Source organism: Stigmatopora nigra, chromosome 10 (genome assembly GCF_051989575.1).
Source record: "Stigmatopora nigra isolate UIUO_SnigA chromosome 10, RoL_Snig_1.1, whole genome shotgun sequence".
Taxonomy (NCBI): Eukaryota; Metazoa; Chordata; class Actinopteri; order Syngnathiformes; family Syngnathidae; genus Stigmatopora; species Stigmatopora nigra.
The window spans coordinates 4,336,808-4,357,497 of NC_135517.1; the positions used below are offsets into that span (position 1 = coordinate 4,336,808).

At 37.6% G+C, this 20,690-nt stretch overlaps 2 protein-coding genes across 4 annotated transcripts; one reads left to right on the forward strand and one right to left on the reverse strand.

Moving 5' to 3' along the window:
* Positions 1–15: 15 nt before the first annotated feature.
* Positions 16–6,247, forward strand: strip1 (striatin interacting protein 1). Its single transcript, XM_077726185.1, has 20 exons — positions 16–173; positions 662–731; positions 808–882; positions 1,015–1,149; positions 1,232–1,352; positions 1,442–1,617; positions 1,934–2,061; positions 2,151–2,333; positions 2,470–2,690; positions 2,784–2,849; positions 2,913–2,976; positions 3,052–3,123; positions 3,218–3,292; positions 3,538–3,635; positions 3,816–3,942; positions 4,033–4,133; positions 4,201–4,267; positions 4,378–4,482; positions 4,697–4,901; positions 5,107–6,247. Exons 1-20 carry the CDS (start codon positions 21–23, stop codon positions 5,352–5,354), a joined length of 2,490 nt encoding a protein of 829 aa, XP_077582311.1. The 5' UTR covers positions 16–20; the 3' UTR covers positions 5,355–6,247.
* Positions 6,248–8,927: 2,680 nt separating this feature from the next.
* On the reverse strand, positions 8,928–17,536 carry LOC144203227 (sodium-dependent neutral amino acid transporter SLC6A17-like). Of its 3 annotated transcripts, XM_077726592.1 has the most exons (12): positions 17,422–17,536; positions 14,431–14,832; positions 13,320–13,477; positions 12,758–12,884; positions 12,183–12,364; positions 12,005–12,115; positions 11,160–11,401; positions 10,824–11,016; positions 10,568–10,760; positions 10,271–10,430; positions 10,001–10,163; positions 8,928–9,531 (listed from the first exon to the last, which is right to left on the reverse strand). In XM_077726592.1, the coding sequence occupies exons 2-12, from the start codon at positions 14,711–14,713 to the stop codon at positions 9,124–9,126; spliced, it is 2,220 nt and encodes a 739-aa protein (XP_077582718.1). In that variant the 5' UTR covers positions 14,714–14,832; positions 17,422–17,536; the 3' UTR covers positions 8,928–9,123. The 3 variants fall into 3 exon arrangements, with proteins under 3 accessions (XP_077582718.1, XP_077582720.1, XP_077582721.1); XM_077726594.1 differs by lacking the exon at positions 8,928–9,531 and having other exon boundaries at positions 10,017–10,163; positions 10,243–10,430; XM_077726595.1 differs by lacking the exon at positions 8,928–9,531 and having other exon boundaries at positions 10,020–10,163; positions 10,239–10,430.
* Positions 17,537–20,690: the final 3,154 nt, after the last annotated feature.

Here is a 20,690-nt window from a genome sequence, read left to right on the forward strand (position 1 = left end):
GTTGTGACATTTGTCTCGCGATGAGAGCTCATCTCGCGAGAAGACACCGCAGCTCCGTAAAAATGGAGGTCGGAGGAAACGGTGGTGGGCTAGCTGTAAACAATAAACAGAGAGCTATGATCCCCAACAAGAGTAGGGGAGAATTCACGCGTAACCAGAGAAAGGATTCAGAGGTAAGTGCACACATGTACGATTTATTTATATGATCATGTATGTTGTACTTCGATCCGATAGACCACTGATGGATGCGGCCATTACTACTTTTGCTGTACACAACAACATCGGTAGCTTTTCCGGTGTAATCTCAGTACGATCTATCACAATTTAGAGTACTTCAACTTTTCCTTGACTTCGTATTGAATTACTGCTACATTTAGTGTACTGTCACTTTGGATTGTAACACATAATGTGTTTATGGGCGATTTCTACATTTTACTTGGCCAAATTGGCATCTGAGTTCTGATCTTTCTGTCAATATTCTGTGTTGTCACTATAGACATATTGTGTTTAAAGTGAGGTAATGATAGTGGGCGTTTCTACAAATTGAATCAAAAGTCAGCAAGCTACTGCTGTCCTACAGTTGACTATAATGTATATTTCCAATATTTGGTGATATTTATTAACTGTCTTAATGTTGTAAAATATTAATTTGTGTATACAGGGCTTGTCTGAGACACCAGACCTTGAATTTGAATATGCTGATACGGACAAGTGGGCTGCAGAGTTTTCAGGTGAGTAATTTTTGACACAATAACGAGTGACGCAATCAATTCTTAATGTTTTTGCACTTCATTCTATACTTTCTAGAACTGTACAGTTACACCGAAGGCCCAGAATTCTCCTTAAATAGAACATGTTTTGAAGAAGAATTCAGAACACATGGTAGGTATATGCTCAAGTATTTTGCGCAGTCATTTTCTCCTTTTAATATGCAGTGCTTTACATCCACATTAATGAATGATGTTGATTTTATATATATGTTCCAATTTCCTTTTTTTTCTGACTTCAACTCAGTGTGTGATAAGAAGTGGACAGAGCTTGATGCACCTCAACACAGGGCGCATGCCATGCGGCTTCTGGATGGATTGGAGGTGACAGCTCGTGAGAAGAGGCTGAAGGTTGCTCGAGCCATCCTTTACATGGTGCAAGGTCAGATGGCTTTTCTTTCCAAAAATCAAGACCCATTATACCTGTTTTGTGTTTTTACATTGGGATACATTGTTTCATGTAGGAACCTTTGGCGAATGCAGTTCTGAAGCTGAAGTCCAGCATTGGATGAGATACAACATATTCCTTTTGCTAGAAGTCGGGACCTTTTCTGCTCTGGTAGAACTGCTCAACATGGAAATTGAGTAAAGATGATTTCATTGAATAAGTGTGAAAAATGCTCCATATTTAAAATGAAAGCTTGGACTATATGATGTTTTTCTTGTTCCCTCAGCAACAGTGCCGCGTGTAGCAGTGCTGTCAGAAAACCGGCGATCTCCCTCGCTGATAGCACAGATCTCAGGGTGTTGCTAAACATCATGTACTTGATGGTAGAAACCATCCAACAGGACGACCCGGCCGATTTGGCGGATTGGAGAATTATTAGAGAAACATTTAGGGCAGAACTGGGTAAGTTTGATCAACAACAACATGCTGTCATGATCATAAATCTGATAATAAGGGTAGTTAAACCTACAGATCTAAAAGAAGAAGAAGAATGACAATTGTAGGATAATAAATATTTTTAAGTGTTGGAGGCTGGTGGTTTTTTATTGTAATATTTTGCATTTTTGTTTCAATTTGAATGAGATTATACCAATTTTTCTTGGTATAAGGAAACAAATTAACACTAATTTTAAAAATGGCCAAAATATTCGGCACAAGGCTTTTTTCTTATATATCCTTAAAAGTACCTAAAGCAATATTGTACCAATTTTAATTTCAGGTTCCCCCCTATACAACAATGAACCCATTGCAGTCATGCTATTTGGGATGGTAACCAAGTTCTGCAGTGGCCACGCCCCCCACTTCCCTATGAAGAAGGTCTTACTGCTGCTGTGGAAGAGCATACTAGTGAGTGCATTTGACATTATAGCAGCCACATATTGCTTACATAGTAAAGAGTTCAGCTCCAGATATGAAACCTGTTCTCTCTTCTAAAGTTTACACTAGGAGGCTTTGATCAACTTCAAACCATAAAGGTCCACAAGCGTGCACACCTTAGTCTTCCCCCATTGCCGGAGGACAGTATTCGGGTCGTACGCAGTATGAGGGCGGCTTCCCCTCCTGCCTCTGCCTCTGACCTCATTGAACAGCAACAAAAACGAGCACGGCGTGAACACAAGGTATCCCTCGTTGATGGGACGAGCCCAAATGATAAAAATAGGGAAAAAAAACTGTCTGTGTGATGTTCTTGTTTTGATTAAATTAAGTCACTTGCCCTATTAGAGGTTTAACCTCATCTACTTTCTTTCCATGAAGTCACTGATTAAACAGGATAATCTGGATGCCTTCAATGAAAAGGACCCTTACAAGGCCGATGATACCCGTGAGGATGAGGATGAAAATGATGACAATGATAATTCAATGGAGACTGAGACTTTCCCAATGGAAAGGGATGAAGTGATGCCTCCTCTCATTCCTCATCCGCCATCAGAGAGGGTATCATTCCCTAAAGGACTGCCATGGGCCCCAAAAGTCAGGTACTTCAAAAAAAAACATTGTCAGTTGCTATCAATAAGGATTTTTTTTTCATTTATTAAACCATATGATTTGTTTTTAATTTTTCTGAATAGGGAAAAGGACATTGAAAATTTCTTGGAGTCAAGTCGAAGTAAATTCATAGGGTACACACTTGGAAGGTAAGTTTGATAGATTTTGCATGCATTATATGAAAATAACTAAATTAAATTTGTTTTTTACAGTGACACAGACACAGTTGTTGGCTTACCAAGACCTATTCATGAGAGCATTAAGACACTTAAACAGGTATTGCATAACTTTATCCAAAATCATCCTTTAGCTTTTGAATTCTTCTAAAAGTTCGCATTTTATTGCCCTTAGCATAAATATGTCTCCATAGCTGAGATTCAGATTTTAAAGGAGGAAGAATTTCAGAAAACACCACTATCAGGGGTGAGTGCATTTAACCTGCTGGACAAGAACTTCTTGATATATTGATAGCTCATGATATGATCGTTTTTGTGTATATTTGCTTCCTGGTTTTTAGGGAGAAGAAGAAGTTGAGATGTGTTCTACTGAGTTGCTCTATCAGGGAATCCTACCCACATTACCTCAGTATATGGTCAGTGGCCTTATACCAGACATCAGATAACAAATGTATCACTATTGTGGCTATGGGATGGCCAATAGGAAAAAAATGGCTATAAATATGCTATGGACTAAAAAGTTAATGGCATTTTTACATGCATTTTTAAGTGTGACTCAAAGAAGCTCCCTCCTTGATTGTACTCACTTGATAATTTAACACTGGAAAGCAGTTAATAATGCATCATTTACAGAAAGGATCTTGCTCTCTTTGCTATTCAGATCGCTCTGTTAAAGATTCTCCTAGCGGCAGCACCTACATCTAAAGCCAAGACTGATTCCATTAACATTCTGGCAGATGTGTTGCCGGAGGAGATGCCGTGAGTAATGAGTCAGGCCATTGTATCACTACACTATCAGCAACTTGATTGGTTATTATTGCTGTACATATATTTTATTGTGTGTGTTATACCTATTTTTTTTATTCACAATGTACACTTTTTGTTGTTTGAGCTCTTAATGAAACATTAATGGAAAAATAAATTGGTCCTTTTTTGCAGGACCACTGTGTTGCAGAGCATGAAACTGGGTGTTGACGTCAATCGACACAAAGAGATCATTGTGAAGGCCATTTCTGCTATCCTACTTTTGCTTCTCAAACACTTCAAACTTAATCACATCTATCAGGTACATCTCGTTTCAGTCTTACTTGTCAAGTGCACATATGGTGAGATAAAGTAATTATTGCTAATGATGACAAATGTAATGTCTCGTTAGTTTGAGTATATGGCTCAACACTTGGTGTTTGCAAACTGCATCCCCCTCATTTTGAAGTTCTTCAATCAGAATATCATGTCTTACATCACAGCTAAAAACAGGTAAATTGTTATCCAATATTTATTACAGAATGAATGTGATAATGTACTTATTTTATATGTTTTGCAGCATCTCTGTGCTAGACTTTCCTTACTGCGTAGTACATGAGCTCCCGGAATTAACTGCAGAGAGTTTGGCAAGTTTTCTTATCATCTTATTCCTATTTGCCAGTTATTGTTTGGTTGAACAGAATAATAAACAAAAAAAATAGAATCAGCATTTAATACTGTTGACATGTTTTGGCAGGAAGCGGGAGACAACAACCAGTTTTGCTGGAGAAACTTGTTTTCCTGTATTAATCTGCTGAGGATCCTCAATAAACTGACCAAGTGGAAGCACTCAAGAACGATGGTGAGGAGACACAACATCTTTAGAATGGCAGAATTATGTGGAAAAAAGTATATGCAAAATAACCATAATAGTTTGATTAAAATTGCCCCAAATTTCATTGTTAGGTAATTTGTTGTAGTGTCCCATTTTACTCGCATAATACACGTGCTTAAAAATATCTCGATGTGTAATAGAAAGTAAAAACAAAAACAAAGTATTTTTGTCACCCACTCAGATGCTGGTTGTCTTCAAATCTGCTCCCATCCTGAAGAGGGCACTCAAAGTGAAACAGGCAATGATGCAGCTGTATGTCCTCAAGCTTCTCAAAGTGCAGACCAAATATCTTGGACGTCAGTGGCGGAAGAGCAACATGAAGACTATGTCAGCCATTTACCAGAAAGTCCGACATCGGCTAAATGATGATTGGGCTTATGGAAATGGTGAGAACTTTCACAAGAACGCATCTAGAAAATATTCACAATGGTTTAGTTATCCCACTCTTCTTTTTAAATCGTTTTTTTATGCAGCCTTATTGCCAAAGTAGTGCTGGCTCTTTTTTTAGCCCTAAAAATGATCACCATTTTCTACAAATTTCGGCATCTCCATGTATTGGTTTGATAAATATATCTATTTTGGATATTGCAGATTTGGACGCTCGTCCCTGGGACTTTCAAGCAGAAGAATGCGCCCTACGTGCTAACATCGAACGCTTCAACAGTCGCCGTTACGACAAAAATCAGAGCAACCCGGACTTCCTTCCAGTGGACAACTGCCTGCAAAGCGTCCTAGGGCAGCGGGTGGACTTGCCCGAAGATTTTCAAATGAACTATGACCTCTGGCTGGAACGAGAGGTCTTCTCCAAACCAATTTCGTGGGAGGAGTTGCTGCAGTGAGAACCTTCTCGTTTTTTTTTGAGGATCTGACTTGCGTGTTGCATTCAGGTAACCCCCGTCACTATGACACTAACTGAACAATTGCGCTAACTGAATTGGGTCACTTTACCGGTTTTGCTTTCCAATCAGCAGTGTAGCCGCAAACTAATTATTTAATCCATGCTTTAAAATGTTAGCCATATAATAGTGGAATCTGTTTAAAGATACTATTGTTTTTCTATTTAGATTCTGTGTGATGCCACTACGCTGATGCAAACACACATCAGACTCGTACTTTTATAGCTACCTTATCTCAATACATATTGATAAAATAAATATTATTTTTAAATGTACAACTCAGGCTGCAGAGTGGGGATTTTTATTAGATGTTTTACAACATTTTAGTAAATGTAACATTCTGTTTTCATCATAGATTTCATTTTTTTTTTGAGTGATAAAGGGATTTCTTTCAGTATGTACATTCATATCAAATATATATTGGAGTTATTCTTAAAGGGGGGAAAGTATGTTTACAAATTGTTATTTGTTTTGCATTTCTTGGATTCCATATATAGTTGAGGCAAGAGGTCAGAGGTCAGGAAAAAAATATAGCCTAGTTTAAAATATTCTTTGTTCTATAGAAAATATTAGAAATTTCACTCACTTTATTTATACGGTTGGATATTGTAAGGTTTATTTAGGTATGCTGTTTTAAAGTTGGTTATATCACTCAAACAACAAAAGTTTAAAAAAAGAAAAGAAAAACGGTCAACTATGTTTCCCCCCAATTGCAGACTGTTTTGATGCTTTTACTCTAAATGTGTAAAAATGAAACTGTTTTACTTCACTTAAATGTCAATCCTGCAGCATTTTCAACCAATAAAAAGTCAATAAATTTTTAAATGTAATGAAAATATGTTGTCTATTGGTTTGTTTAATTACACATATACATAACTCATCCTTGAGTGTAAGTAGGAGGTGTTATGAAAAAAAATGTGATTTATAGTCCATAAAATACGGTCATTGGAAGTCAATTTCTGACAATGGTATTCAATACGTTATTGTTTATGTCTATTATGTTGTTTTGTTCTTTTCTGTTGAGTCATAACATCCCATTCTGTGCTTGGTGTTGTCCTCCAGTGTATTTCCAACGACCACTAGAGGGTGGTTTGGCATTTGTGGAGTTTGCAATTTGTATGCTCTCACCTTGCTTCCCTATTTTGGCTTCTTTTCACATTCCAAGACCTTAACTAAACCCTAATGTATCCATAAATCCATTACTGTGATTGTGACATGATCTGCCCTGTGTTCTGGTTGGCAACCACTTCAGGGTCTATCCTTCCTCTTCCCCAATTTTATTATTATTAATTTTAAATAAATAGGTCAGACCTGGGCAATTAATTCCACACAGTGGGTGTAGGTTTTCATTCCAACTCATAGGAGGAAACATTTCCACCAATCTGCTATCTCGAAGGTTCAATCAGTGGATTGCATCCAGGTGCTTCTTGTTTCTGCACACATCTAATTAGTTCAACTGTCTGTGCTGGATTGGTTGGAACAAAAATCTGCACCTGCAGCAACCCTTGAGGACCAGATTTCCCAGGTCTGTTCTAGCTGTACTCATTTTTTTGCTACTTCATGCTTACACTCCTAAAATATGCCTCACATCTGCTGAACCAACTCCTTGAGGATGCATTAAAGTGTCTCTAGCTCATTTTATCTGGGAGTTGCTTGAGATAAAGTCTGGGTCAGTGTGGCTTGCATATAATCACCAAAAACTTTGCAGGTGTTAAGTCTTCCTTTACCTAGTGTAACCTTGAAAGTCTATTTGAATCAGTTAACTGTAACTAATTCACTTTTACTTAATGGATACTGTTAAAAGCTATCATGAAGCTGATCAATGCCATTTTCCATTGTAAAAGAAATGTAAAAAATGAACCCTTTTAAGTGGTCCTTAGACAACATTATATTTATTTGTAGTATCTTTAGTGAAAGCACATTTAACTTTGTACAATATTGATCATCATAATACAATCATTAGCACTGAGGAGAGTGGAATGAATATTGAAGGGAAGATTTTTTTTTTTTTTTTACCCTTCATAGACTTGTGCTCAGCAGAATCCAGCATAATCCATTACATAAAGCACACATGCTAAAGAATTTTAAAGAAAATGTTATCTAGTATTCTCTAATTTAACCATATTCGATTCATTCATTTCCCATAGTTGTATTTTTAGTCTGCTTTTTGTGCAGATTTATGAAGACATACATTTTATGTACTAATATGTTTGTATTTTCTTGTGTATTCATAACATTCTTCTTTGATTTTTCTGTGATTCAACACATCAACAGAATGATAAAATCTATTTTCAGAGCAAATTGGCAACGCTATGCAGAAAAAAAAATGTCCATAACAGCACACTGAAAGATAATCAACAAATTGAGCAAATAAATGCAATTATTGCCTTTTTATGGCTCTTTAAATGGGGAAAAAAATTCAAGGTGGGCCTGAATACATAAACAACATGTAAATACTACTAATAAAGTCTTAGCATGTACTATAGGGATGAAAAAAAACAACAAAAATCCATGAGATGATATTCATCACATCTTCACAGGCGGTAAATATACAGGAATATAAATATAATCCTTTCAATAAAAGCAGAGCTTTGAAGATTGAGTTAAGAAAATAAAGATATCTTTTAACAGAAGCTTAAATGTGCTTGATTTTAGTCAACTACATACCAGTGTGTACAGAAATGAGTCATATTTTATGCCATTTGGGGAAAAATGTAATATTTACAACATATTGGAGTCATTGTGGAAGTAGGGAATCATGTTTTTTTTAATGTTGAATAGAATTTGTGCTTCAATGACTGAATTGTGCGTTTGCTCAGCACTGTTTGTGCGTGTATTGTGGACACAGTGCTGCAACCATAATTTATATAATAACTAATTAAAAATCTTTAAAAAGCATGATTAGTGTTGAGTGGAATAATAGTTTTTTTTAAGCACAGTCCATTTAAATATTCCAATATCAAGCATTATACTGTGTGCTTCTAATTCTTTGGTGTATAAATGGAAATAATGAACTGCTATGATGAAATTGAAGGAATTTTATGATAACAAAAAAACTGAGTGTGCATTATAATAGCCCTGAATTAAACAGGGACCGTATAATGATTCAATTCAGGAAAACAATAGGAAATACATATTTTTCTCAAATGTTGGCCTCTATTTTACTTCAAGGAATGTTTACTGTAATATTGGTACTCTGACATCTTTTTGTAAAGTCTTATATTACAGTAAACAGTTTATATGAATTAATAACACTAAGCTAGGGGTCTTCAAACTGTGGGTCCTGGTTTTTGTTGCAATTGCCTTGGGGTCCACCTTCAAAATTTGCTGTTTCATAACATTTGTTCAACTAAAAAGACCCAAATTTCAAGTCAAATTGAGGTTAAATGCAAAATCATGACTAAATGTATGGTTGTTTGGTTCTTATTTATTTCATTTATTTAAATATGCATTTTGCCTCAGGAAATTCAATGAAAATATGAACATTGTTATATTAATTTCATAACCTTTTTTTGGTGCAACGCAGCCTTTGTCAGTACGAATGAGTTTTAGGTCGTCAGAGGTTCCTTGTGCTAAGGCAAAGGAATATAAATCTTAAGTGCATGAATTGAGTGATTTACAGCTACTTAAGTATGATCGTTTTTTGAGGGAGGGCAGTGGAGGGGATTACTGCCCCCCTAGTGAAGGTAAACTGGACTAGTGATTGATAGAGTCAAAAGTCAGACTCGGGTGTTGTAGGTGTTGTAGGCGTAGTTGGCGTGGTAGGGCTGCTGGCGGCATTTTGGTAACCAGTACCATAGCAGCTTTTGGGAGACAAGGAGTTAGGGTCCAGGGGTTTGGCTCCAGGGGGCGCCAGGTAGGCTTTGCGAGCCGCTGCCAAAGCAGGCCCATCGCCGGGTTTGGCGCTTAGAATGAACCGAGACTCGTCCTGCTCCTCGAGGTTGGAGATGTCCTTCATCATGCTCTTCCGGTAGGAGACGGATAGCTTGTTGGAGCCGTCCGACATCAGGTTGAAGTGACGGGCAAAGAAGACCACGGGGAGTGGAAGTATGGCTAGTACGATGAGTGCAAAGCACATAACTAATGCCCACGTGGGGTAGCTCTGGAAGCGTTCCTGAGCCTGCAAATAAACGGAGTTGAGCCTTTGTCAGAAGTGTAAATCAAAGAATTATGAAACTGCGGTGTGGCCGTTTTCAGAATCAAATCATATTTAAGTTTGTACTGTTTTCAAGATAGTGTTTACTAAGACCACAGCCTATCCAGACTAAAAATCACTCAAATTGAGGCAAAACCAATATTTTTGGGAGTTGAAACAATCTACCAAAAACAAAATGTTACCCTCAAAATTCTCTCAAAATGTCATTCTGAGAATATTCCCAGTCTTTAGAATTATAACACAGACTTAAACTAATGCAAAATGTGTATTCCTATTTAAATTAATGGTACAACTGATTTAACTAAACCACCAAAATTAGGCAAATTAACCACTATTCGAAAAATATTATTTTAAATATATTAAATATTACTAATTTTACTGGCATATTTACTACTTTACAGGGTGGGGAAATAAGACATGAAAACAGGCTGACCAGTTCTTGCACCCAAGCGTTATATCCTGGCGGGCTGACGGCCATTTCTACCACAGAAGCCGAGATGAGCACAATGAGGCAGATGGGAGAGACATACTTCCACAAGTAGAAGTAGATTATACAAGGCCGGAAACCCAACATGTCCTCCAAATCCTGCATGAATCTGTCGGTAACAGAGGAGCAGAAACATTAAACGGTATATGCAGGATCCTGCCTTTGCAAACAATCCTCCACTCACCTACCTACACTCATCTGCAGTTGTTGTTGTACCTTTTAGTGCCATAAATCCAAGCCACCGATATATTTTCCAAGATGACCACCAAAGTCAGAGGTAAGCCGGCAGAGTAGTCGTCAAACATGGTGACAAAGTAATTTCCTGATCGTTGCACAAACAACAGGCCGCACAGGAAGGCCACAATGCAGCAACACACTGGAGAAATAATGGGAAAAAAATAGGTTGAAAAGCAAATAATAGCTTAGCTGAGTTTACTAATCTCAATTTTTTGCAGGTGAGCCAAGTTATTAGACAAAATCCTTCAACTCAGATGATTGGGATTTCTTTATTACCAGTAAAAAGCTCCTTCTGGACCTTGTAGGTGTCGAGAACTGGGGTTGTGATGCCAGTCATGGTGCCAATCATGCTACCCAGTCCAAGGTTAATGAGCATGAAGAAGAACATGACAGACCAGAATGGGGAAGCTGGAAAATGCGTCATGGCTTCTGTGAAGGCGATGAAAGCCAGACCAGTTCCTTGAACTGCCTGCAGAGATAGTCACGGGTTTGAGTTCCAGGAGAACTTGAGCTGTGGGTTTGAATAGCTCACTTTGTTGAGTTCGTCCTCCAGGAGGCAGGGATCCAGACCCAGTTGGGGGAAGCCACCCTCTTTCACTGTTTTGATGACCTGATATATCTCAGCGTAGTCCGGAGTTGTGATGTGAGAGAAGTTGACGTGTGGGGGGATCAGATCGTGACTCAGTACGTTTGAGTTGAGGTATTCCACAATCTTCTCGGCGTTTCTATAGTGGTAAAAATAGTACTCAAATGTCTCAAATGGTCAAAATAGGTTAATCACAGGAATCTTGTATCTGATTTGAACAGAAAAAGGTTAAGAAATGGAGATACTGTAGTATATTCAAAACATTTATACATTGAAACGTACTCGACAACACATTTCTCGTTCATTATGTTGGCCTTGAAACCCAGCACGGCGAAAACCACCAACGTGGCAAGGATGGATGTGAGAAAGTTGATGACGGAGACGAGCACAGCGTCAAAGTGGCAGTTGTTGTCTATCTTGTTGTAGCTGGAAAAAGCGATGACCCCTCCGAAGCCCAGACCCAGGGCAAAGAACACTTGTGTGGCTGCCTCTCTCCACACTTGGGGCTCTAGCATCTTTTCCAGCTGGGAGACACATGCATATGACATGTTGTTTTTAAAAAATAACAATAACATTTAATCTCAAATTTTTGGGTGTGTTTTCCTGCCTGTGCGGTTTGTATGTGTTTTGCATGTTTTGTTCCTCCTGGCTTCCCTTCCCTTGTGTAACTCCGGGGTTTGTAATTTGTCATCAACCCCTGTATGTGTATTTAAACCCGTGTTCTGGCATGTATTTTATGGGAGTATAGTTTTTTGCTTTGTGTTTCTTAGTTGATTGAGTAAGTTTTGTTTGCCTCTTTGCCTAAAGAGTGCATCTTCCCCTTTTAGTTTTTATTTAGTTAACTTTATCCTAGTTTTTTATTAATGTATGATCATTTTGCATTAAAATCCTTAATTGACCTTTTTATTGCATAAAGTAATGTTCAAGATCCTTTCACTTCTTATATTTTTGTACTCTTTTTAGGATTATTGTGTTTTTTTAATGTGTTTTAGAATATTATGCTGATTTGAGGGAGGATTTTTAAAGCATTGTTAAACCATTGTCATCACAATTCGACTCATTGGCTTTTTTTTATAACTAAAATGGACTGTCAGGGGCAGTGAAAGAGTTAATACCCCAAAGCTCACCTTTGGAGTGAACATATGAGCAATACCATCCACAGATCCTTTGAGCATAAGACCTCTTACGAGGAAGCAAAAAAGCACCACGTAGGGGAAAAGCGAGCTGAAGTACATCACCTGCCAGACGAACACAAACACCATGTTGTAACATAATGATGACCATATACTATTTGTTTTGTCTCACTTTCCCTGAAGAAGCAATCCCTCTAATAACAGCGAGGCAGACAATGATCCACGCAGCCAGTAGAGATAAAGTCATTTTCACGTTGAGGCCACCACTTTCTGCAATGGTGCTGGTCGTGTTCAGGGTCTGACGGTACCAGAAGTATGTGGTGGCAGAACTCTTTTCGCACTCTGGCTCCACAACTGCAGATTGTTTGAGACACAATTTTGGATGAAAAGAAATACTTGGTAACATACATGTATAGTATTTTCCGGACTATAATATGCACTTTTTTTTCGCTCTTTGCCTATAGGGCTGTCACTTATTTTCCTTTGTTTTTCTGACTCTAAGCAGGGCCCATTAAAAACAAATAATAAATTATAATTTTCAAAATAAATTGGCAGATTGGATCTTTTTAAGCTCTTTCTGATGTAAAATGTGGCTCTTTGACTCTTTTACAGTTTAAAATGTTGGCTCTTTGTGTCTACCCTGTTCGCCACCGCTGCTTAAATGTATAATTATTATTATTATTTCAAAAACTGGTCACAAAAATGCAATTTGTACTCAAGTGAAACTTTAGTAAATTCCTAACTCACTCGCAAGTGTCCCATTCTTTCTGAATGGACAGTCACTCCAGGGCAGGGGATACTGAAAGGACTGGAAAAAGTAGAAGATGCTCCATCCTATAATGACATTATAGTAGAGGCCCACAAAGCCACACACCTAGAAAACAAAAAAGACAGATGTTAGTGTACACTGCAGTGGTCTGTACAAAGCACGATGAGGCCAGAGTCTCCAGTCGTGCAGGACATTCCGACGCCATATTGGGTTGGGGGGTGAGTGAATAATTAAAGTGCTCTCTCTTCAACTCAAATACACTCAAGAGATATTTTTAGCTGCATCTGCACCAGCCGTGCTACTAGACAGGAGAAAGGCTGAAAAGTAACTTCATCCTGTATGATATAGTGAAGTATTTTGTGTATAATGCAGTGGTGCCTGATGGTTTCACTGGAATGACCCTTGTGAGGATAAGCAATTCGGACAATGGATTAATGAATGATGTATCCCGTCCATTGACTGATAGTCATCTGGTATATGTAGTTTGAGGTCATTTTTGTGAAGAAAATAGATATGGTAAATAAGGTGTGGTTATAGTACCAATAAACTCGACATCCCAATCCCGCCCAGACGTGGGCAGACGTAGTTCCACACTCCGATACTACCACGTCGGATTTTCTGTCCCACAGCCAGTTCCAAGAAGAAGAGCGGGATGCCAATGACAAGGAGGAGAATGAAGTAGGGGACGAGATAAGCGCCTGGAAAACATAAAGTCTTGATGACGTGTGGGGAATAAGACAATGAAGCAAATTTATAGATTATATTTTTCTTATATGACAACATATCAGGCTGAACACAGTATTTTCTCAAGTGAGCTATACCAAATTTGCAATCTGTCTAAATTTATCAGTTTGCAGGTTAATCCCCCAAAGATTTAATCAGGACATAAAAAAAAAAAAAACAAGAGTCGACATGCCAGCTATAGCGACTTTAAACCATCAAACATGAGCTGCAACAAAAATAGCCACGGAACACACACACGTATTAAAATGGATAGAATGAGAGGAGCTGAAAGGGCAGATGGATAAAAGAAGGAGTGAAATCAGAGATGAACGATCGATGGAAAGAGGGGTAGTCAAGTTAAATGAGAAGAATTTTAAACTATTGATTACAATAGGTATGGATTTGTGTGAGTCTTGATATCCGTATATGCATGCATGTACATCTATGTGTATGTATATATGTGCTTATTTATATGTAGTATGTGTATGTATATGTGCTTATTTATATGTAGTATGTGTATGTATATGTGCTTATATATATGTATGTGTATGTATATATGTGCTTATATATATGTATGTGTATGTATATATGTGCTTATATATATGTATGTATGTATATATGTGCTTATATATATGTATGTGTATGTATGTATGTGCTTATATATGTGCTTATATATGTATGTATATATGTGCTTATATATATTTATGTGTATGTATACATGTGCTTATATATGTGTGTGTATGTATATATGTATATGCATGTGTATGTATATGTATACGAATGTGTATGTATATGTATATGCATGTATATGTATATGCATGTGTATGTATATGTATATAACATATACATACACATCATAACATAATGATATAATCCAACTTCATTCAAAAGTCTTGAAAATGTGATTTAACTACATGATGGGACTCACCTCCTCCATTCTTTTGGCACAGGTAAGGGAAGCGCCACACGTTGCCAAGGCCCACCGAGAAGCCCACCTGCGCCAGGATGTACTGCAGCTTGCTGTTCCAGGCCGGACGCCCGTCATTTTCCGGTACCTCAATCTGCGGCGCTTTTTTCCCAGCTGCCGCGCCGACATTCAACGAGCTGTTTTTGTAGTCCAGCGGCTCCTCGTGTGCCAGCAGGTCAGCCACCGATTCAGTGACGTGCTCATGGCTTTGCTCGCGTTGCGTCACCTTGCTGTTTTTAGGCATCAGGGAGGTCGGGGGGGTCGGGACGGCGAGTCGGTGAAGAAGGAGACTCGCGAGAAATAGACAAATTGTTGACTAGAAGAACCTTGCCAGAAGAGTTGTTCTTTGTTTGGGCTTCAATTCTGTTTAAAAACAACAACAACAAAAATGTTCAATTTTTAGAAACCTTTGGTGTTTTTCGCCTGATGACCAATTATTTTTGGACTCTTGAAGTCCAAACTAGGGGTTTAGAAAGGACCATAATTGATAGGGTATTTAAAAATAAACAGTTGGATTTGAATTAACATTTCATTATTATAAATAAAATAAAAACAGACACATTTTAACTCTGAAAACCACTAAAAAATGTAATTAAAAACCTTCCTTTACTTCTGTGATAGTCAAAATCTGTTCTTTCGCAAATTCCTAAACCCATAATCATGAATAATTCAAGATATTTTCACTCCTTTCTTTTCTCTTATACATGACTTTTAGAAATATATGTAGTCAGGAAACCCAAACTGATAGCTTTTAGAGAAATTCCCAATCGTGCAAATTGCAAATTCAATTTCCTTTCCCTACCAGCTTAACTTTGGTGAAGCTTTCCCCAACCCCTGTAAATCCCATAATCCCTTGAAACCTGGTAGAGATGCTCACCCACCCACCCCTACATCAAGGAAGTGCTGCCTCATCTCAAACTATTGACGCTTGAATGAGCATCCGTCCCATCCCCGTCACATCTGCATCACCAGCCTTTCTTTTCCCCCCAAAAAAGTACTTAAAAAGCCTTTTTTGGAGACAGGAAATTTCAATTTCAACTCTTCCTTTTGGAGATAAACACATCTCTATCAAAGCCATCTTAAACGTTCAAATGAATCACGTAACACATCCCCAATCGTGCCTCCTCGACACGCAATATTATCTTAAATTTTAATCCCGTTGTTCATTTATTTTTTTAAAGTCAACATCTGCACGAGACTCTCCTGCATGTCGGCGTTAGCATATTACGTAACGATCCACTGCCATTCACAAGTAAGTATAATCCGACATGCATTAACTGTAAAGCCGTCATCCTGTCTTGTCATACAATCCCACACTACATAAAATGACACATGTACACACTACAATATCCCAGATGACAACATCAACTCTGCCATGTAATAATCCACATGATAACCCCCGAGAAGATCATTTGAACATTTTTGCACAGTAAATTTGATGCAAATGTCAATTTTTTTAAATTTACATTCAAAAAAACATTAATGCAAGGATTGGCGAACAAGTTAGACACAAAGAGCCAACATTTTAAACTCCGAGAGTCAAAGAGTTACATTTTATGTCAAAAACAGCATAACAAAATCCAATCTGGCATTTTTTTTAAAATAGAGTTTATTATTTGTTTGCAAATCAGGCCTGAATATTCAGTTTTTTATATATATATCTAAAACAATGTTTATTTTAGCTTTTTTTAATCAGTTTTTATATTTTACCAAATGATTTTTGAATTAAAAATAGAAACAAATATAAAAAAATTACAATTATTGATTTTAAAGGGGGAAAATCAGGAAATGTAATATACATCTATACTCTTCATTTTAATTTGATCCTAAAACAGAAAATCGGCACTTACGATTTACTTTCCCGGGCCACACAAAATTATGGGGTGGGCCAGATTTGGCCCCCGGGCCGCCACTTTGACACCTGCTCTAGAGAGTCTAAAATATATTTGTAAAAACATAAGTTGGATTTTTTAAATGATTTATGGCTATATAAATATGCCTAGCCATTCATGCCATGTTTTTCGAAAGGTTCTTTTCTACATTATTTTAGTGTATATTTCTTTTGCAGTTAATACGCATAATTCATGAAGTTGACTCACCATCACACATCATTTAGAATGAGTCATGTTACTTATACTCATCATACTCACTTTCTTTTTTTTAAAGTGCAAGGGACAGATTTATGTCAAAATTATTCTATTTTGACCAACATTTTCTAAAAAAAAAAAGAAAAACCCTGCGCTTAACCATAGCAAACCGATTTGCTTTGACCTTGAAGGGTTCACTCTAACAAATGTGGACTTCTTTAATACAATGTAGGAAAAAGTACAAGAATCATCAATCCCTCAGTCATTTCCTAAAATGTTCTTTTCTTTTAAACAACGACTCAAAACAGTGACATTTCTTGTCATAAAGATCGATAGTCTCTCATTAATAATTCACGTGTCTTTCTGGTAAGATTTTTATCTCTTGCAAGGACACAAGCACACTTGGTTTACAATAAACCACTATAAAAAATGTCCGTAAGAGAAGCCCACACATTAAACAAAAAGAAAATATCAATTTTACCAATCATTCACCTAGCAAAGTGGCTTTCCATTAAAATTAAAACAAAGTATACTATATAACCCCTACATATCACATAAACTCATCTTTAAATTTAGTCATCTAAAGATGCCTACCAAATTCCAACATTTTCTACAAATCCATCCCATTTAAAAATGCTTCTAAACTCCACTACTACACCAAAAAAAAATCTGCTACATCACCGAATATAAGACAAAAAAACACATCTCATTAACCATGCATTCAAATAAAACAGTTTATTCAAGGCTTAAAGATTAAACACAATTTCTCTTGAATCCACCAACAAATGATTTGGGGGTAATGGGTTAAAAATGATAAGTAAAACCAGTAACTAACCCACCAGTAAAACAAGACATTTTGGCTTACCATGAGTTATTTTTGCAGAGTTTAGAAATATCCCCTCGTCTGTATTAAAGTGATGAAAGAGAGAACAGCGTGGCTAGTACATTGACTGCGTTACGTGTCTGAGTGGGGAGGGGAGATGACTGAGGTGTGGGGGTGGGTGGGTGGCACGCAGCATCACGCAGGGTGGGATGGACCGCCAGTATGACGCACACAACTTACGCGTCTTGTCCACGTAAATGACAAACAATCGCTTGCCATTTATTTGCGGTCGGATGGAGACCGTTTGATGCCGAGTGGGAGAAAAGTGTTTGTCTGTCAAGGTCACGATCCGATTTGATGCAGTGTTTGATGCAGTTTCGTCATACACCTGTGTTAGGAGTTAAGATCTATTTTTAGTTGTTGTTGAAATGGGCCTCCATTGTAGTTGGAAATGAACTTGGACTTGTATAGTGCTTTGTAAGGAGGAATGTGGGGTTCAATATCTAGCCTAAGGATGCTTGGATGAGGTCTTTAGGTTGGGGAATCAAACACACAACCTACCGGGGAAGTCACCTGACTCACAAAAAGTCATATGTTATACAGTACTAGGGGTGTACAAAGTATGAGTCCGCTTTCCAGTTTTTTTTTTTATTGGATTGCGGATAGTGGTGGAAATGTTATGAAACATGTTCTACAAAGAAGCTGGAATTCAGCCTTGATTCTTTTGTACTGCTCAGTTTAAACATGTGTCAAAGTGGCGGCTCGGGGGCCATATCTGGCCCACCGCATCATTTTGTGTGGCCCGGGAAAGGACATCATGAGTGCCGACTTTCTGTTTTAGGATCAAATTAAAATGAAGAGTATAGATGCATATTAAATTTCCTGATTTTCCCCCTTTTAATTTAATAATTGTCATTTTTTAATCAATTTTTTTCTGTGTTTTGAGTTCAATTGTCTTAGGGGTCAAAAGCTAAAAATTAGATTTTTAGTAGTATATATTTGGTTTGACATCAACAAATATACAGGTAAAAACAATATGATAAATTGAGCTTTGTTGTGATTTTCATTATTTTTGCTTCTCTTAATTCTAAAAGTTAGTTCAATTAGTATACATTTAAATATATGTAGTTTATTGCAATATGTTTATACCTTTTGTCTTGGGTCTGACTGCTTCTCATTTAAGCAGCAGTTTGTTAAAACTACACATTTGATAATGTGGCAAGCCTAAAGGGACACCTGTAAAATAATCTTGCTGTCTAATCGGCATATGCGAGTTGGAATTGACCATCTGGACAAATGTTGACAAAATTCAAGGCATGTTTGTGGACAAGTGGCACATTCTGTGTATACCTGTCCTGTCGTGCAGTCTCTTTCGGGGCAATTTCACATTGCAATAGCATCCCTGCGTTGTCCCGCAATGACGTTGCTACGCCATTCACCTTGGGCCGCCACGTGATGCCCCTCCTGCCTACCCTCACAACCATACCCATACCGACTCACGTGCGCTCATGCATTCTGCATCAGCACCGCCTCATCCGCCCAGTACTTTTCCTTCACTCTGGTCTCATTTAAATTCCTCTCTCCCTCCCTCCATACTTGCTGTGTTTCTTCTCATGTGTTTGCACTGTCTGGGTCAATCTCAGCGGCTAAAAATAAGACTCCAGCCCATTTGTGCTATTATTACTTTATCGGATGTATTATTTTTCTTTATTAACTCTTAAGTATTCATAATTACAGCAAGGGATGGGCACATAGGAGTGATTTTGTTTATGGGGGCCATGTTTTTAATGCTGTTTCATAGATGTAGGCTACTTTTATTACATTTTTCTTCCTATATGCATGTCTGTAGGCTACTTTAATCTCATTTTTCTTCCTATAAGCATTTTTTTATTGATACGATGTAGAGTATTTAATCTTGGTTCGATTTTACTTTTGCAGTTTGCTATTAAATGGAGTTACCACGGCGAAAATGTTTATTTTCAGAGTTTTTGACATGTTTTAATACTAGTGGCAGATTGCCTCCACCATAAGAACATGTGATCCATAGAGGAACGTCACCAGATGGTCTCTCAAAGAGGGGCCAACTCATAGGGCGGAGGGCAAAGCTGCTGTCCCCATTTTTTTGGACACTATAATCCGCTGACACCACCGCGCAGCAAATGATACTGCATGGTCTTCTTAGTGATGCAACAAGCTACTGGTTTGGATTGACTTTGCAGAAAATCTGGGATTTAATTGAGGAAAATGTTCACAATATCTGCATGAATTGTCCACTTTTTTCATTTTGTTTTTAATAACTGCATGGATATTTCTGTCCTTGCTTTAATCCCTGTGTGGGAGCGCCCTACATACATGCCTCAATGTTTAACCCTTAAATAATCATAATAAAAACAACACAGGAGCTTGAATGTGAGAAAGTACAAAATAATCCTGCTGCAAAATAAGAACAATATTGACTCACTAAAAATGAATGAGTAAATAAGATGCCCAATCCAAATTTTTAGGGGTGGGCAGAGATTAAACGATTGTCGCCATCAATGGCAGTCAATAAGTTAATACTAAAAATGAAATACATTTGAAAACATGTTTTTTAACCCCAATATGTTTAAAAAAAGTGGAAGGATTTAAAGTTGGCTCTTGAATTGGCTAGTTATTACACAGAACTGTTGAGGGTTCCAACCATTAAGAAAAATAATACAAACAATAAATGGGTTGATGATTAGTTCGTTGTTGTTGGTTTATATCACAAAACTTAGAAAAACATTGGAATATTAAAATTGAATGGGAGTATATATGTACGTATTTATCAGATGCTGCCCTCTTGTGGTCATAGTGTTGTTACAACATTAGCCCTTGAGTACGTAATGTACTCTCGCTGACGACCCTTCCCAGTCAAAATGAATTGGACATCTTTCCCCGTCAAAGGCAACCAATGGTTCATGACTGTTCAAAGAAACATAACTTGATAACTATTACAAACATACACATGTTTCATGAATTATATAGTGTAGTAAATACGTAATTTATTTGAATTTTGGAATTTGCCTGAAAATAGGCCACCACATGACTTAAAACCTAGATTTTGTGGCAAAAACCCCAAAACAAAACAAAAAAACTGCAGTCCCGCTGTTTGAAGTCCTTGGGACATCACAAAGGAACGTTAGAGCGTGTGCCTCGTGTCACAATCGTTATCTTTTGTGCTATTTTCAAATATTATTTGCAGGCGACGTCTCAGCCTCTCCCTTGTTTGCGATAGGCGGACTCACTTCCGTTCCTTTTCAGCAAGCCCACTATTCATCCAATCAGAACGC

Coding starts and splice junctions, on each gene's coding strand:
- strip1 (XM_077726185.1), top strand. CDS start 21: ATGAGAGCTCATCTCGCGAGAAGACACCGCAGCTCCGTAAAAATGGAG. Junction 2,062..2,150: donor TGCTGTGGAAGAGCATACTA/GTGAGTGCATTT, acceptor TCTCTTCTAAAG/TTTACACTAGGAGGCTTTGA. Junction 4,134..4,200: donor TACATCACAGCTAAAAACAG/GTAAATTGTTAT, acceptor TATGTTTTGCAG/CATCTCTGTGCTAGACTTTC.
- LOC144203227 (XM_077726592.1), bottom strand. CDS start 14,713: ATGCCTAAAAACAGCAAGGTGACGCAACGCGAGCAAAGCCATGAGCAC. Junction 11,017..11,159: donor AACGAGAAATGTGTTGTCGA/GTACGTTTCAAT, acceptor TTACCACTATAG/AAACGCCGAGAAGATTGTGG. Junction 10,164..10,270: donor TGGATTTATGGCACTAAAAG/GTACAACAACAA, acceptor TGTTACCGACAG/ATTCATGCAGGATTTGGAGG.